General features: G+C 46.8%; 1 protein-coding gene across 1 annotated transcript; it reads right to left on the bottom strand.

Annotated features, from left to right (window-relative positions):
• Positions 1-97: 97 nt before the first annotated feature.
• On the bottom strand, positions 98-1,649 carry SARC_15485 (hypothetical protein; the record flags this gene model as incomplete). The annotated part of the gene is made up of 4 exons (XM_014290393.1): positions 98-267; positions 416-491; positions 857-1,037; positions 1,250-1,649. Coding segments are annotated over 4 exons (827 nt in total), but the record flags the coding sequence as incomplete, so codon positions are not given.
• Between the last annotated feature and the right edge of the window lie 75 nt (positions 1,650-1,724).

Raw genomic sequence — 1,724 nt, 5'->3', positions numbered from 1 at the left:
CATATACATATACACACACACACACATATATATATATATATATATATATACTGATTTAAGCTTCTGCTTTAAAATTGAGCCAACTGCACACTTGCACACCTCTTTTTTAAGTTCTTGCTCAGTCTCCTCGAAGTTCTCGATTTTGGTTTGCAACTTCTCATTTTCCTCTTCGGCGTTCTGTTTGTGTTCCGTAAACACTGCAATTTCGGCAATCAGTGCCGCCTTCTCTATGGCCAGTCTCGCAGCATCGTCAAGCTTTTCATTCGCCTGTGGTGCAGTGTGTATGTGCATGCATGACATATGAATTGTACGCAAAACTGCTTCGTGATGTAAACACGCACACACACACACACCCGGAGACACACACACACACACACACACACACACATATATATATATATTTATATAATCTTACCTCGCGAAGGTCTTGTTCAAGGTCCTCGATGCGATCGTCTCTGTCGTCTAGATCGCGTTTTAGATCGTCCAGCTCCCTGTCAGTGATAACAGTTAGACGTGTCACATGCAGAGCATATCTTGAAAACTAGGTGGTACATGTGAAAGTGATATCAGACTACTCTGCGCAAAGCTGTATCCAATCCTAAACCCCTAAAATCCTAAAACCTCTTGTGTATCCAATCCTAAATTCCTAAAACCCTGCAGAAGGTGAGTGTACATGCAGTGCTAGCAGCCAGAACACGTATTGAGCATACACATACCATCTACCATTCCGAGCCATCCTCGATAATACCGGCGTGCGTACGTCTGCTCACACCTCCATTCATACACCCAGAAGCACACCCCCCCCACACACTCACACTCATACCCCGCCCCCCTCCACACACACCAACAAACGTACCTCAGAAAATCCTCATGCGCATCTGCGTCTTCTTCCAGTTTCTCTATGTCATTCTTCAGATCAACATTGGCTTCAAGCGCTTCCTTGATTTCCATTTCTTTGCGCGAGAGGATCACCTGCGCGTCTTCAAATCGGGTGTTCAAATCCTGATAGTCCGCCTGAGTTTCCTGATTTTTGATCACTGCGTGCAGACAAGCAATACAGTATAATTAATATAATTTAAGTTACTAGTCTATCACCCATGAACTCGTATTCATACACTGTAAGACGTGGTACAACGATTTTCTGACGTGGTACAACGAATCGCCCCTATGCATATACCGCTATACTACTTCTACAGCCAAACCCTAATCTCGAGCTTGACCCAGGCCACCGATCCGACCCAACACATACCCAAGGCTTGTATACGCTTCCTCTCCCGATCCGAGATATCCTGCTCGGTCTTCAAATCTATTTTTAGCTCGGCATACTTGTGGCGCATCTCGGCCAACTCCTCCTGCATATCCGCCACCTCATCGGTCAGGTCAGCGATTTCCGAGTCCTTATTGCCCAGCAACGCATCCAGGCTTTCGGACAAGTCCCTGGTACCCATGGGCAGGTGATTGTTGATACCTGATCTGTGTTGTACACCCCGGTCTCTGGCGTCTGGGGGGTTGACTGGACTGTCCTGGACCTTGTCTCTGCTCTGGCGGGTAGGGGTGTTGGAGTTTTTTCCTGGGGAAGAAAGGGGGGAGTCGCTCGGTAACGGGACGCCTTCCTCATTCACCTGCACACAGGATGATCGAATATGCATGAGTACACACTCACACTCACACACACACACACAGATACATACATACATACACACACACACACACACACACATATA

This window comes from Sphaeroforma arctica, assembly GCF_001186125.1.
Source record: "Sphaeroforma arctica JP610 unplaced genomic scaffold supercont1.6182, whole genome shotgun sequence".
Taxonomy (NCBI): Eukaryota; class Ichthyosporea; order Ichthyophonida; genus Sphaeroforma; species Sphaeroforma arctica.
The sequence above is the reverse complement of the archived record's forward strand: the minus strand, read 5'-3'. Positions and strand labels throughout refer to the sequence as shown.